Raw genomic sequence first — 13,907 nt, forward strand, 5'->3', positions numbered from 1 at the left:
GCTCACACGCATCTGCTCCAAAAGACGCACAGCCTCCTCCGGGAAGCCTTCCCCGACCACACCCCTCCCACTGGACTAGAAACCCTTACGCCTGCCTTCCGTGTGTCCCTGTAATGGTTTTATTTCACCTCACACCAGAGGTCTCTGTCGCTACACTAGAGACACTAGGGATTCCAAGGAAGACACTTAGCACCCACCACTGCCCTGCTTTTCTTATGCTTGACCTCCACCTCGAAGCCCATGGGATTCCTGGCTTTATGTAAATTCTGTAACCGTAAGGTCACCATATTATGTCAGCTGGCCACTCTTTAGAGACTCTCACCATAAGCATCTTACATGTCTGTGCACAAAGGTATTCCCATCGTCTGTGGTCCTGGAGATTCTACGTCTGTTTCTGCTTTTGATCTACTTGAGATTTTTTTATCATGCCTAATTTCCAGTGGGTTCTTAGGCAGCTCACACTGTTAAGGTTTGCAGGAAGAACGACGACATTCTCCACGCCTTACCTTCTGAGTGCTTCTTCTTGGTGTGGTAGGCCAGGGCAGAGGCCTGGGTGAAGGTCATCAGGCAGTGCTTGCACATGAATGGCCGGTCCCCCGTGTGAAGGCGAAGGTGGTTCTTCAGGGTAGAATTGGCCGCAAACTTTGCCCCACATTCTTCACAGGAGAATGGCTTCTCGTCAAAATGCTCCGTCAGTTTGTGATACTGCATGCCTAGGGGAGCCGTGCAAGGGACCAGAGATACAAGTGATGAGAGCTCTGAGTCCAGCAGGACACACCTGAGCACTGCCAGGCCAGGCCTCGAGAGAGAGCACGGCGTGAACTCACTTTTCTGTTTCATTAGGTCTCAGGCAAAGGAAAACAATCTACTTCTGCTGGTTTCTAGGACGCTTGTTTGCTCTCCAGAAACCAGTGAAACTTGGAAGCCAGATTATCAGGTGAGAAAGAGCTGGCTGTCGTTATGATAACAACAGCCACAGTTTACTGAGCACCAACTCTACTGAAGGCACTGCTCCAGGTGTTTCAGCTACACTGTCTTAAATCTCCATGAAAGCGAAACGTTGCTCAGTCGTGTCCGACTCTTTGCGACCCCATGAACTGTACAGTCCATGGGATTCTCCAGGCCAGAATACTGGAGTGGGTAGCCTTGCCCTTCTCCAGGGGATCGTCCCAACTCAGGGAAAGAACCCAGGTCTCGCGCACTGCAGGCGGATTCTTTACCAGCTGAGCCACCAGGGAGGCCCTAAGTCTTCATAACAATCCTAAACAGTGGGTGTTAAGCAGGGCACCTATTTCACAGAGGGGGACATGCAAGCTCAGGATGCCGATTCCCAGGCTCCTACTCTTCTCAAAACTGTCCCCGGCCTCCGCTGTATTTTCTAAGCACTTACACAGTCCTTCCCGTATTCTGGAGGCAAGGCCTGGAATCCAAACTACAACACAGTAAGTGCCTTACATACAAATCTTCAGGTCGTGAACTTTCAAAGATGTGAATGTGCCCCTGTATGCCAGCTGCTGAACTGGACTACTGCATTTTTCAAGGTACTGTACTGTAAGATTTAAGATGTTTTCTGTGTTTGTTTTTTATGTACGTTTGTGTGAAAAGTATTATAAACCCATTATAATACAGTACTACACAGCCGATCCTGTTAGCGGGGTACCTAGGCTAACTGTGCTGGACTTAATGCACGTGCTCTCAGAACAGGAGTCGTTCGTATGTAGGGGGCTCACTGTGTTTGAATTATCATCCTCTGTGACCACGCCTTCCTGAACGTACCTGAGGCATGAGCAAATTCTCGTCCACAGAGGTCACAGGTCACCGGGAGCCTCTTCTTCTTCTTCTTGGGGACGCTGGGCTCTCCGCCCGCGCCGTGGGCCTCCAGCTGATGCTTCTCCAGCTCCTTCTTGGAGTCCTTGGTCTCGCTGCACTCCGTACACTGCACCTGCCTGCTCTTGGCCACCCGGCAGCGCTTCATATGCACCTTGAGGCGGCAATAGAAGTGAAAGCTCTTGTCGCAGGCCTTACAGACGAAGCTCTTCTTGGCCGAGTCTGGGGAGGTGGACGCGTCTTTCTCCTGTTGTTCGGGCAAGGCGGCCGTCTCTCCTTGACCATCCTGCTTTCCAGGCTGGCAGTCTTCTCCAGCTGGCTTTTCACCTGCTCCGTCCTTGCCTTCAGAGTGAAGTTTACCACTCCGTGTCCACCTTTCCTCCTCTCCCCTTTCCTGAGTGAGGAAACCTGTGCAGGAGAGAGACTGCATGGCTCTGGGAATTCTCCTGGCTTCTACTTCGCTTTCTAACTTTCCTTCTTTGGGGGAGACTGGAAACTACTTAGGACCCTCATCAAACTCTAATGAAATATCATTGTCATCGCTTCTCTCCGACAAACACAAATCAGATCTATGGTCTGTGACTTCTCTAAGTATTCACGAGCACACAGAATAAATAAGGTAGTGATGGATGAACTCGTCCTTGAACTGCTGCCTCCTCTCCAACAAGGAGACGAGCTGGGGGCCGAACAGGACCCCACCCGCCGTTTCTTACCAGTGCACGCTAACTCCTGCATGACGGGCTGCAGGCCTGGGGAGGATCTGTGGATGCTGCACAGGAGCTGACATATTTCAGTGGCTGAGATGGATTTTTCCGCGGCTCTGCTCAGCAGTGCTCCCAGGGAAGCTTCGGGGCTGGCTGTCTCAGAGGAGCTGCTCAGAATCTAAATGAATACCACGAGACCAAGGTTTGTGGTTAACATCAGCAGATTTTCTCTATGGTTTTCAACTTAGAAAACAAAGCTAATTTCAGAGAGGCATTGCCCCATCTATAATAAATAACACATTTCTCGCTATACATATAGCAGAGAGCCCCGCCTCCCCTTTTCTCCAAGTGCAGGGAAATTCACAAAATTTAAACAAGGAGACACATGTGAAGACCACTGCGAAAATGCAAAGGTGCGAGCAAGGAATCGTTGACGATTTCCTATGAGAAATATCTTCTCAGAAAGCAGGAGTCTCCTAAAGAACTTTTCTAGATCTCAGTATCAAATGCTTGGGGAGAGCTATAGGATGTGGCTGTTGGCATTTCTGTCTTGAAGACTGAGATAATTTTTCATTGTATACAATGGTCTCAGTGTCGGGAAGCAATTCTGCATGATCAGTGCAGGCTTCACATTTTTAGATACTTAGATGTACCCTTTTAAACATCATTTTCTTTCATAAAGAAACTCAGCTTTTTAAAGAAGGTTCAAATAGGGGCTTTAAAGAGGCCAAGAATATTATTTCAAAGCCACCCTCTCAGAATGTTAGAGCTATCAGCAGAATCAGTATGCTGAGAAATAAAACTAAACCATCCGCAGATGGCCAAATGGAATTTTCATTTTGGGGGATATTTTATTTCTGCTCTTTTCAAGTCTGTCTAAATAAACCTGATGTCCCTGGAGGCAGGCATGAGACCAATTAGTGAGGCTAAAACTGATCAACGGCAGAAGCCCCGTCTCTGAAGTGCGAGGCATGCTGGAGAGGGTCTAGCAGACGGATCTCTCCTCTGAAGCCCCACAGAAACGTGTGCCATCTTCTGCCCATCTGAGAGTCAGACCAAGGTGGGGCTGTCACCTGTGTGGAGGGTTAGAAACCGCCCTTCTACACACCACAGCCACGCCCATCTGGATCAAAAAGCACCATAGGTGAATCTGTAGCTAAATTTCATGTTCCTTTATGATTCTTTTGCACTCAAGATGCACACGATCCTGGGATGAACATCCGTGAATTCCCCCCGCCAGCCCCACCTGGTTTTTCTGGGATGCTGGCCACATTGCGAGAAGCCTTACAGAAAATGAGTTGGCACTATTTGCTACCCCATATGGGCAAAAGCTTTGTTCTTTCTATGTTTATTTTGGCTCTTTCTAAAAGCCAGAATAGAGTGTGTAATAAGACCAATTTTACTTTTCTTCCTCTGAAAAAAGTTGCTTTTTAGAACATGTGACCAGAGAGTATCACGGTTCCCTCTGAGTTTCCTAGGTCCAGTCTGCAATCAGACTCAACCTGCATCTGAGTCACCTGAATCCGCGTTCCAATCCCGACTGCTTCTCTGACCGGCTGGCACATCCTGGATCTGTCACCGACCCCTCGGAGCCCCAGGTCCCTTATTTGTAAAACGTGGGTGATAGCACCTGCCACGCAGAGTTGGGAGGATTAAGCGCAAAAGCGTGACAAATGCCGCTGGGCCCCGGCCCGCCCACAGCAGTCACTGAACAGGAGCTGGTTTCTCCCCTAGGAGAGAACACGGTCCTGGGCACCAACGCTGTAGAACTCCCCCAGACGCTGCGTTTTCATCCCCAGCGCACCTCTTTCACGGTCTCTGCCAGCTGCTCTTCCTCTGAGGCCAGGCACTTGAGTTGAGCCGTTTGCTGGATGGCCTCTAGGATCAACCTGTGATGCCTCAGGATGGTCTCAAAGGCAGCACTTTCTGGGGTCATCACTGAACAAAGAAGGATTGAAAAATCATGAGCAGAACTCTGAGCTCCATTTTCCCCTTTCACCTTTTCTCAACTCAATTCTCTACCATGAGAATCTATTTTATCTGGCTCCCACCTTGGCGGGGGCCGGGGGTGGGGGAATGGCAAACAGCACTGAAGTGGGAGAAACGCTATTATTAATAGCAGTGTAGAATAACTGCCCATATTTTACTTTAAAAGGTTTACAAACTCCCATTTCCTTGAACAAAACTGCTGGTCCTCACTTCCACTGGTTGGGATGTGGAAGACTGGAAGAGAGCTCTATTTTCTGGCAAGACTGACAACAACCTCTGGAGGGGCAAAGCGAGCACAGAGTCCCTGACACCCTACCTGCCCGGAAGAAAGCGTTAGCGCCGGGCTCCCTTCGTATCTCCTCCATGAGCAGACTCAACGGGCAGGGCTTCATCTCCTGAGCCACCAGGAGCAGTTGCCAGATGGCCGCTGCAGACACCGTGTGCTTCTCCAGAACTGCTGACATCAGAGCATGGAAACCACCAGAACCAGCACCACATCTCACGAGCTTCTCCATGACCTTCAGGACGCAGCACAGACACACACGTAAGGCCCTTTCTAGCCGGCAGTCCAGCTACAGAACTGCACGTCTGGGCGCTGCATCACAGTGAACGTATTTCTTGGGAGTTTTTCAACATCCTTCACCTCCTTCTACCTGAGAGATGTTGATGCATAAGGTTTTCCATTCTTCCTTTGGAAAGCCCTTCCTTTCATCACTGCAGACATCACAACTACCCTACTTGTCACTCTGCCTTAGAAACGGAATTGCCTTCTATTTCTCCTTCTCTGCTGACTTCCTAGCCTATCATTTCTCAACATGGCTGTGGTGCTTATATAGAATATGTACTAAACAAACAAACAAAAAATATATATATGTTCATCTTTTCCCTTCTCTCTCATTATGCCCACCCTTCCTCCCTCTCTCTTACCTCTTTTTCTCCAGGGACTATGCTCTTCACGTGTGGGATCATTCTTAGTAACATCTGGTTGTCTGTGAAAATCTCAGAGAGGTTCTCATGATACCGTCTCAACAGTTCAATCCCATAATCATCAGGGTTTGCTTGGGCTGTAAGGTATTAGCAAAACAACAACATTTGATGCGACAAAGCCTCCTTAAGGGCTTCCTCCAGGTGACATGAGAGGAGTTGCAAATGCGGGCGGAGGAGCAGATCGGTGTGGGAGCCTGGTCTCCTTTGGAGCACGACTGCAGCTCCCGGCGTGGGGCCTCACACACATGTGCTCACGTCTCCTCTGGGCTACACTTAATCACTCACTGCTGCAGGGCCACAAAACCCACCAGCACTTTGAAAGTTAGTGCCCAGTGGGAGAAGCTAGTGATTGCTCAACAGGGGGGTAATTAGAAGGCTGCACTTGTAAGAGATTCAGATGTACAGATTCAAGGGATATTATCCATCAGGCCTGAGGTAAAGCATCCACGTGGTGATCCTAAGTACAGGCAGGCACGAGTCGCGAGTGCGGTAGCAAAGCTGACCCATCCTTCTGTTTGGATGCCCTCGGAGCCAATCTGTTAGCGGCTCTCTTTCAAGAGGTCATATTTATTTGAAAGCAAAGAAAAATCAAAACTATCAGGCATTCCCTTTAGCTCTGCAGATATTTAAAAATTTATTCTCCTCTCTGGCCCAGTAACTCCACTTCTGGGAATCTAGCCTTAAGAAATGAACTGAAGGCAAAAAAAAAAGAAAAAAAAAAGTGTACAAAGATTTCTGTCACTATGTATATCTGTGGCTGATTCACGTTGACGTATGGCAAAAGCCAGCACAATATTGTAAAGCAATTACCCTCCAATTAAAAAAAAGATATTTGCCACTAAGAAACTTGAGATGATGATGATGAAGAAGATAACTAACATTTACTGAGTGCCTATCATGTGTGTACTGAAGCCTGTGGTTTTCCCAGTAGCCTTGTACGGATGTGAGAGCTGGACCATAAAGAAGGTGGAAGTGTAGTGAAGTGAAGTGAAGTCACTCAGTCGTGTCCAACTCTTTGCGACCTGTGGACTGTAGCCCACCAAGCTCCTCAGTCCATGGGATTCTCCAGGCAAGAATACTGGAGTGGGTTGTCATTGGTGCTGACGAATTGACACTTTCAAACTGTGGTGTTGGAGAAGACTCTTGAGAGTCCTTTGGAAAGCAAGGAGATCCAATTAGTCAACCTTAAAGGAAATCAACCCTGAGTACTCTTTGGAAGGACTGATGCTGAAGCTGAAGCTCCAATACTTTGGCCACCTGATAGCAAACAGCCAACTCATTGGAAAAGACCCTGATGCTGGAAAATATTGAAGGCAGAAGGAGAAGAGGGCAACAGAGGATGAGAGGGTTGGATGGCATTACTGAACTCAATGGACATGAACTTGGGCAAACTCCAGGACATGGTGAGGGACAGGGAAGCCTGGCAAGCTGTAGTCCATGGGGTTGCAAAGAGTCTGACATGACTTGGCAACTAGACAAGGACAAAATTATGTGCTGAGCTCTGGGCTCAATGTTTACATATTATCTCATAGTAGCCATGAAAATGAAGGAGTAGGTACCATTCTCACTCCTATTTCATGGAGGAAAGAATGAGGTTCAGAAGGGTTAAGTCACTTACTCAGCGTCACACAGCTACCAAAGAAGGCAGGATGCAAACCCTGGGAATCTTGCCAGACTCCGCCGTTAGGTTACATGTGCTCCTGGATACGGGCACAGGCAAAACGGCCTATGTATCCTGATGGTGGAAACTATACAGCCTTAAAAAAAAAATCCAGAACTCTAGGGAGTATTCTGAAATCTGGAGAATGTTTAGGTTACACTGTTAGGTGGGGGAAATGATAAAATGTAGTAGAGTATCTCAACACTGTAAAAATAATGTGACAGAATGTGTTAATACTGACATAATCAAGTGGGATTTGAGGTTCTTTCCTTCTTTATTTTTTGAACGGTTCAGGTTTGTATAAGGATATGTTATTTCTATCAGCAGTAAAAAAGTTGTCTCACTTCCCAAATACCTTTTTCTGAAACCCATCTCAGTCTCAAATGCTCTGGGATGGGAGGTAGGGTGGGGGTGGGGGGTGGGAGTGGGATTGGCTAGAGCTGGGTTGTTTTTCTAAGGGATGGGATGTGGGCCCATTAACCCAAACTGGCTGGACACAAGGGGTGGTCCACTCTGGGCACTGCTGGAAGCAGCCAGCACTCCAGTGGGTGTGAGGGCGTCAGGAACTGAGTTCCTGCTGCTCATGTCTGCGAGCCCATCTGCTCCACAGGCGTTCAGCCCCGGGAAAGCTGTACTTTCGTAAACCCTGAACCGGGGGAACATCACAGGGGAGTTTAATGGAGAAGAAATTCTCGGATTTCCAATCCTAACTGCAGAAACACTGAGAATCACTGATGGGAGATGGCAAGTTTCTCTTTCACAATGGCCTTTCCTAACACTGTCTTATCTCCCCAGTGAGGAGCCAAATGGGGAGTTTTAAGCTATTGTTTTCTGTTAACAGTGATGCCAGTCCAGAGAGTCAATAATGAACTTATACCTGTGGTGCTCGGCAAAGCGGCTGATTTCTGCAAGTTCTCCAGCAGAAGGCCCAAGTCTGGGAACGCCATCTTCACAGCCTGCAGCAGTTTTACCAGACTCTCAGCACTCGGGGTCTTCTCTTCAGACATTCTGTGCAACAAATTTTCTATTGTCTCCTTGGGTGTTCGGCCCTCACAGCAATTCAGAATCACCTGCAGTGGCGAGCAATCAACCCGACACCAGTTACTGGCAATTCTAAGTGTGTCTGACACACCACTGGAAAGCCCAGCAAGACCACATTACAGGCTGCCCCATCTCCAAGTCTTCTCCTGCTCATCTCTAGAGCTAGCTGTCACAGTCTCTTCCTTATTCTGTTTCAGTAAAATCCAAAGCATTCTCCAAATAAACAGCTCTATGAAAATCCTTCTCTTTCAACTGCAGGCTGTGCATATTCTTTACCTCACTGCATTGTGCAAAAATATTCTTACGCTAGGCCTACGTGACAGAGCGAGCAGTTTACATCAAAGCTTTAGACCGAGTCTGTTCAGACACTAAGATGGAGAAATTGACTAGCAATTAATAAACATGGTTACAGTGTTTTCCCGTTTTATTCAATAAAGTGGCCAGAAGTTGCAAGTTCAGAGCAATTCTGTTACTTTCCTTCCTTTACTGATACAGCAATTTGAACATCCAGATACTTTGTTCGTCTGTGGTCTCCGAAATAACAGATCTAAAGTGCACTTCCGGATTATTTTCCTTGTGGGTTCCTCATTGCCCCTCTCCTCCCCAGTGGCCACAGGTACCAGTTCCAGGCATCACCCCACGGTTCTACCCACTGGTTCTTCCCTGGTGTGCTAGAGGGTTCTCTGAGTCAACAGGGCACAGGGCTCCAGCAAAAGGGTGAAAAGCCAAATCCCCAACAGTTACTTTACAGCTATAGAACTAATTCTTCATGGGCTGCAATTCACTCTATATAACTTGGTTCTTGTGGATGACTTTGGGGATTATTTCAGTACATGTAGTCTATAGGTTCACAGTAACTGAATCCTGAGGTTTCCTTTGGGAAAATGCCAGCTCTCAGGGGAAAGAGTTAGGCAGATCAGTCATTGTTGCATGTCAGAGGATGCCACTATCAAATTACTCCCATTTTAAAAATAATGAATTCAGGTATAAAACCAAATTGGTGTTATATATGTAAAAGGAGTATTATAGCTATGAAAGGCATGTATATATATTAATAAATTAAGTTGTCATATTTCTTGTCCGTATAGAACACAAAGGTCTCATACATATCAGATTTCTATCTACTAAATGAGACATAATTTGAAATAAGGGCTTGTATCTAAAAGCTATTCTGATTTCCATGTTACCTCTTAGATCCTAAGCGATAACCTGATCCAAAATGAGGCGGGCGGATACTGGTAAGAGTGAGAAGGAACTGCTAAGCCAGATAGGCCTAGTTTAAAACCAAGTTCTAAAATGTATGGCCTCTGTGACCTTGGGCAAGTTATTTAAGTCTTTAAACCTTAATTTCCTCATCTGCAAAAGAAAATAACAATACCAACTCTTACACAGTTGTTATGAGGATGCTCTAAAATGAAGTTCCCATTTGTAGAGCCAAGCCTAACTCCTAGGACAAGTGATTGCTAGTAAATGACAGTGGTTACCAATATTAATAGGAACCAAGATGCACAGGGGTTAAGAGATGTGCTTTGTTCACTTATTCATTAAAAAAAAATTTTTTTAATGTGGACCATTTTTAAAGTCTTTACTGAATTTGCTACAATCTTGTTTCTGCTTTATGTTTTGGTTTCTTGGCCGGGGGCATGTAGGATCTTAGCTCCCCAACCAGGTATCAAACTGGCACCCCTTGCATGGGAAGGTGAAATGTTAGCCACCAGACCAGCAGGGACGCCCCAGATGTGCTTTGTTTAGAAGTCTGGTTTCCCGTGCTGGCCCCAAGCAACTGTGCCTTTGGGTGCACCGCTCACACTTCTAAAGCTTCTGTTTCTTCATCTTTAAATTAGGGTAATATGGGAAATGGCAACCCACTCCAGTTCCCTCACCTGAAAAATCCTGTGGATGGAGGAGCCTGGTAGGCTACTGTCCATGGGGTTGCAAAGAGTCGGACACGACTGAGCAACTTCACTTTCACTTTCTTTTCCCCCCATAAAGTTACTACAAGGGTAGAATTCAATAAGGCTTAAAAGGTCCTCAGCACGTTGCTTGGCACACAGGAAACAATAAATGCGTGGCACCTATAGTAATCACTATTTCTGTATGTCTCCAAGCCTGAAGTAAAGAAATGCCTATTTACCACTTCTTACAGAGCCCAAGGCATGTTTGCAGAAGGGCCGTGGTACCTGTGATTAGCATCACTCCAGAAGAGAGGAAGTTCCAAAGGCCCGAAACAGCACGTTCCAGATGCTATGAAAACGCTGCGCCTATGTGATCGACATCCACCTCTGCACTCCTGCCTTATTACGCTCCTTCAATTTTCGCGAAAGAGTAGCTTAATGAAGCTCTGGTGGAACCCCAATCCTAAGAAGTGTTTTTGTGATTTATAACTAATTTAAGTTCTTCTGCTTCAGCCCTTTCTGTCAAGCAAACCGAAAGTGACAGAAGACAATGATGGCGTGGCCTGCCGGGCTGCGGAGAGTGAGGCTGAGCGGGGGCTCTACCTGTAAGTGCTACTTTACCAAGATAATGAAACAGCTCAGAGGACACATTCAATCTAGCTAATGAGGAAAAGGTTTGAATGAGTAATCGAATGAAATCACTAAACAAGGAATGGGGTACCTCTAGAGCTAGAAGCAACTTACTTAAACTGAGTGCCTAAAATTACACTTAATCTGAAGTCTAAGGAGAAAATAGGCGTTTAATCTTATCCTGTGTGTATATCATCTTTCTCAAGAAGTTCAAAGGAGTTAAATTTTTAAAAATATAATTTTCAAAATACAATTTTGAGATGAAAAGTTTTCCCATTGTATATGAAAAAAATGGCAATGCAATATTGTCGAGAATCAGAAAATCTAGGATCCATTGCCTCACTGTCAATCCAATACTCAGCCATCACACCAAGGTTCATAAACCACTTCCCACAGTTTGATGGCACGAAAGTTCTATCTCCCTATTTCTTCCTTCCCAATATCAAAATATTTTTAGCACAAAGTTGAAATCGATAACACCAACAAATACAGTTATCTAGTTGGCTTGAGAAGTCATGCCAGCAGTTTTATGAGGATTTTAGCAGCTGGCTGGTGGGAGAGCAAATTGGTACAACCTTCCTGAAGGGCAATTTGGCAATATAGATCAAACACTTGAAAAGCTTGACACTCTCTCTTCCGAAATCTCACTTCTTCGAAATTCCTCTGAGAAAATAATCTGAGATGCATGTGAAGACCTACGTGCAAAATGACCCATGCAGCATCGTTTACGACAGCAAAATACTGGACCAGCAAAAAATAAGACAAGGATGCCCAACAGGGAAGCATCAGAGAGTCATGGTATAGCCACTCGAACAGCATACAGCTACCATGATCCATACTGTAGGTACGGAAATACACTCACAATATATTCAGTTAAGATAGACTCACAAAACTATATGATACTCCCGTCCCAGCATGATTTAGACGAGTAAAGCGGGAGCACGGGCTCCAAAATGTTAGCAGTGACGATCTCTGAGTGCTGAGATGCTGGGAGGTTTAGGTTTTTTCCTTTCTGCTTACTTTCCCAATTGTGACTTCTTTACTTTAGTACTTACTTACTTACTTTAGTAAGCGACTACTTACTTTAGTGACTTCATCACTAAAGATGGACAGTGTTACCATTTCTGTAAAAAGTGTCATAATAGTTAGACATGTGCCTAAACACACACATACCTAACTCTTTTGGGGGTCAGAATCTTACGGAGTCAGAGCAGGGACAGCCATCCGTCCATGCATCTAAAGACGCAGGGGATACAGGAGGCGTGAAGTAAGAACCCAGGCTTTAAGGCGCTCACCGCGTAGCATGCGAAGTGCTGCAAGGGGAAAGGTGTTCTGTGCCACAAGACAGGCTCAAAGATAAGTGCCACATGAGTTCAGGAGGGAGCCAGAGACACTGGACAGTTACCCTTTTCTCAGAGCCAGGCAGGAATTCCTCCTCCACTGTTTCCAGGAACTCCAAAATGGGTCTCAGCTGTGTTACACACCGGATCAGGTCCTCTTTGTGTTCCAGTAACAGAACAGACAAGGTCTTTCCCTCCTCTGTGCTCCCTGGGGGAGAAAGAGCTGGAGACGGTCAAGGGAAGCTAGTCAATTTGAAGAAAATGACAGTGTGGTTTGTCAAGAGAGATCTAACAGAATAGTAAAGTGATTCTCAGCCTGTTCTGAGTACCCGAACACAGAATCTCTTTTTGGAGAGGAAAATACTTTATTATTCTGTTTAAACTCTTCTATGAAAGGGAAAATGTTTCATTTATCTGTCGAAACACAAAGCGGTAGAGCCAGCCAGAGGTTAACGTCTGGTTGGCAAGGCCACTGCTTTGTACCTAACCCAAACGAGAAACCTCAGCCTTTACGTGCTGTCAGGAAACCAGTCCACCCTGGGCACGCCAAACACTGATTTGAACGTGTGGCTTTTGAAGGGCAGGAGAACACAGATGATATTCTGCAACTTCAAGGTGTCAGATTTAGCTAACTAGGGGGCAGAAATGAAAACTCAAATTCAGTTTGTATATGTTAACACGCAGCCTCTGGAACTACAGGTAGAAATTTATGTGCAAATCACTTAATAATAAGCTACTGAAAAAATGGGATCACTCGAGCAAGCTTTGTAGCATCTTCCCAGAACAAAATGCAGTCACTCAGGTGGGTGGGGTTTCTCCTACCTTTTGGCTGCACTGCTTCTACAGCCTCCGGCTTTCTGTCTGACAGTGCTGTCTTGACTGCAGGATTGGAATCCTGGTACAGCCGCAACAGGGACACAACGGTCTGAACATCCAGGCTCTCACTTCTCACTTTATCCAGGATTCTCTGAAATGCTGATTGTCCTTCACCCTCAAGGCATCCCATTATGGTCTGCGGAACACAAGTGCCCAGAAAGTGATGAGGCAGGAATCCTTTGCTTCTTGGATTGGGTAAGCAGGCCCTCAACAGTATGATCCCGGCTGACATGACCTTTCTATGACATTTGATGTTACTATCGCTTTTGCATCACAATTCTCTGACTTCCTGACATAGAAGTGTTTCGGAAGTGTCTTGGTAAGAACTTGTCTTTCTGAACTGAAGTGAAGTCGCTTAGTCGTGTCCGACTCTTTGCAACCCCGTGGACTGTAGCCTATCAGGCTCCTCTGTCCATGGGGTTTTCCAGGCAAGAATACTGGAGTGGGTTGCCATTTCCTTCTCCAGAGGATCTTCCCAACCCAGGGATCGAACCCAGGTCTCCCGCACTGCAGGCAGACGCTTTACCGTCTGAGCCACCAGGGAAGTCCACAGCCCAGTGCCTTTCTGGACACTTTCTCTGCCTTCCTTGATGGCTCTTCTTTCAAATCCGTAACCAAAAGCAGTACCTGAGACTGGTCTCAACTCTGTTTTTTCTCCCTTATACACTCTCCTTTTGAAAAGCTCTCACACATGTCGCTTTATGAAGACAATCCTGAAAACCAGCGTGCTCGTCCTGAACTCTGTTTCAATCCAGTGTCTGCTGGACGCGGCTGATCCTCCAGGGGTCTCAGCACTACATGCCTGACACCCAACCCACCTCCACGACTCTTTAAACCTAGAGCCCTAAAATGCCAACAACTCCAGGGGTAAAATAAACAATGTTAGCATTCGACTGAGCATCTCAGGCAGATGGGAGGAAGGCCAGCTGGAAGGCAGAATTAATATTTCTATCTCAGC

The 13,907-nt window shown here is 46.3% G+C and overlaps 1 protein-coding gene across 2 annotated transcripts in view; it reads right to left on the reverse strand.

Moving 5' to 3' along the window:
• The window catches only part of ZBTB40 (zinc finger and BTB domain containing 40), a 37,550-nt gene that overhangs the window by 14,127 nt on the left and 9,516 nt on the right, over nucleotides 1-13,907 (reverse strand). The window contains exons 3-11 of one of the 2 annotated variants that reach the window (XM_068968177.1): nucleotides 12,896-13,085; nucleotides 12,139-12,281; nucleotides 8,045-8,237; nucleotides 5,448-5,584; nucleotides 4,837-5,038; nucleotides 4,336-4,469; nucleotides 2,541-2,709; nucleotides 1,777-2,235; nucleotides 507-713 (exon numbers count right to left, since the gene is read on the reverse strand). In XM_068968177.1, coding sequence (XP_068824278.1) covers nucleotides 507-713; nucleotides 1,777-2,235; nucleotides 2,541-2,709; nucleotides 4,336-4,469; nucleotides 4,837-5,038; nucleotides 5,448-5,584; nucleotides 8,045-8,237; nucleotides 12,139-12,281; nucleotides 12,896-13,085 — 1,834 coding nt within the window. The remainder of the gene's footprint in view (nucleotides 1-506; nucleotides 714-1,776; nucleotides 2,236-2,540; nucleotides 2,710-4,335; nucleotides 4,470-4,836; nucleotides 5,039-5,447; nucleotides 5,585-8,044; nucleotides 8,238-12,138; nucleotides 12,282-12,895; nucleotides 13,086-13,907) is intronic. The other variant, XM_068968178.1, reaches the window with a different exon arrangement.

Source organism: Capricornis sumatraensis, chromosome 3 (assembly GCF_032405125.1).
Source record: "Capricornis sumatraensis isolate serow.1 chromosome 3, serow.2, whole genome shotgun sequence".
NCBI classification, from domain to species: domain Eukaryota; kingdom Metazoa; phylum Chordata; class Mammalia; order Artiodactyla; family Bovidae; genus Capricornis; species Capricornis sumatraensis.